At 43.4% G+C, this 1,651-nt stretch overlaps 1 protein-coding gene across 1 annotated transcript in view; it reads left to right on the top strand.

The window, feature by feature from the left end:
* The window catches only part of LOC101848644, a 42,301-nt gene that overhangs the window by 17,262 nt on the left and 23,388 nt on the right, over nt 1-1,651 (top strand). The window contains exon 2 of the mRNA XM_013091535.1: nt 451-583. Within this exon, the coding sequence (XP_012946989.1) occupies nt 451-583 (133 nt within the window). The remainder of the gene's footprint in view (nt 1-450; nt 584-1,651) is intronic.

Genomic DNA, 1,651 nt, shown 5'->3' with positions numbered 1-1,651 from the left:
TCATCATCATCATCATCATCATCATCATCATCATCATCATCATCATCATCATCGTCATCATCATCATCATCATCATCATCATCATTTCTTTAATGGGTGGTTGGCGGGCATACTGGTGTGGCTTGCTCCTTCTTTGTTTTGTATCAAACATGTATCGTTCTTTTCTCTTTTATTCCTTTAAGTAAAACTTCGAACCTTCAGCAGTTATATGACCTTATTTTGTTGCAAGAGCTGTTAAACGTGCCCTATACATGTATTTACTAATGTCCGGTCTTGTTGTGTGTATGCGAGAGTGTCCCTAACCTTTGTAACATTCCACTGCCAGTGCAAACGACAAAGTTAAAATCCTCCCAGTGAGATGAATAAAGATTGTCTTTTCCATTGTCATTGTTGGCATCGTCAAAATCTTATTAAAACCAAAAACTAAAAACATAATTTCTTTCCCTCCAGGAAGTGGCGGGGGAATCGCCAGGATCAAAGGTGTACAACAACCCCTGGTTGCTTTTGGTGCCTCTGATTCCAAGATGGAGGAGGACGACTACAAGAAATACCCAGATCTGCAGATGTTGCCCTCAATGGCGGGGTGAGTAACGACGACCGCTCCTGTCTTTGTTTTTTTAATGTAACTGTTTTTACGCCCCCATCAGCAGAATTTAGATTATTTAGGAGGTGGACTTCTGACCATGCCTGTCAGGGTCAACCCGGGTTGAGAGGGATACATTTCAGCAGAAGGACAGAGGTATTCGATAAACGATTTCTTCCTTCTAGGGAACCAAACTCGGGCCTCTTGCGTCCGACAGCGAACCGCCTAACCACTATATCATAGACGCCGGTTCATCAATTTTATATTGAAATGAAGAAGTCGTATTGAAAACCTAGCACATTTATACAAGAAATCTGTAGATAAGTGTAATGAATGAATGCTTTGCAAACCTTCAGCAAATTCTACCAAATCGTTCTGTCCAGGGATATTGCTGCTGAAAGTTGGGCACGTATTATTTTGTGGACAAGCTTTGCAAACGAATAATATGCTATTTATTGTTCTCTACACAAAATAACAATGGACAAGCATTGTAGTAATGCGCTGGAGTGGAATGTGAGGTGAGCTCTCTTTTTATCATTGACTTGTATTCATGGGCATGTCATGGTTGTCGCTCTTCGCTCTCCAAACAGAATTCGCTCTGAAGGGAGCTCACCGTGAGCCGCACTGTTCGGCCCACATAAAGGGCAACTCACCAGTCTCACAACTGTCGAGTGCACAAGGCACATTTCCCCCATTCCCCCCCCCCCCCTTCTTCATTTGGCTCAAATGGTGCGCTCCAAAGTGAATCGGGAACTGTGCCAGAGTGCACAGTCTTCGTTGTTATAATACAAGTATATCCTCTTTATTGATATATCAATTAGAGTGGTAATTATTATGACGCCCACGAATATCAAGAACACGGAGTTAGGAGCAGACAGGGAAAAAAACCCCAAGGGACCACTTTGTCAGACTGCACTCTGTGAGCACACTAAGCTTTGTTGTAATAACATCCATTATCGGCAGCTACATACACGTATCCTTGCTTATCCACCCCTCACCCCTAAACACACCCACCCACCCACCTACTCACACACAATCACACCCACCCACCCACCTACTCACACACAC

The sequence above is a fragment of the Aplysia californica genome, unplaced genomic scaffold, assembly GCF_000002075.1.
Source record: "Aplysia californica isolate F4 #8 unplaced genomic scaffold, AplCal3.0 scaffold00040, whole genome shotgun sequence".
NCBI classification, from domain to species: Eukaryota; Metazoa; Mollusca; class Gastropoda; order Aplysiida; family Aplysiidae; genus Aplysia; species Aplysia californica.
The sequence above is the reverse complement of the archived record's forward strand: the minus strand, read 5'-3'. Positions and strand labels throughout refer to the sequence as shown.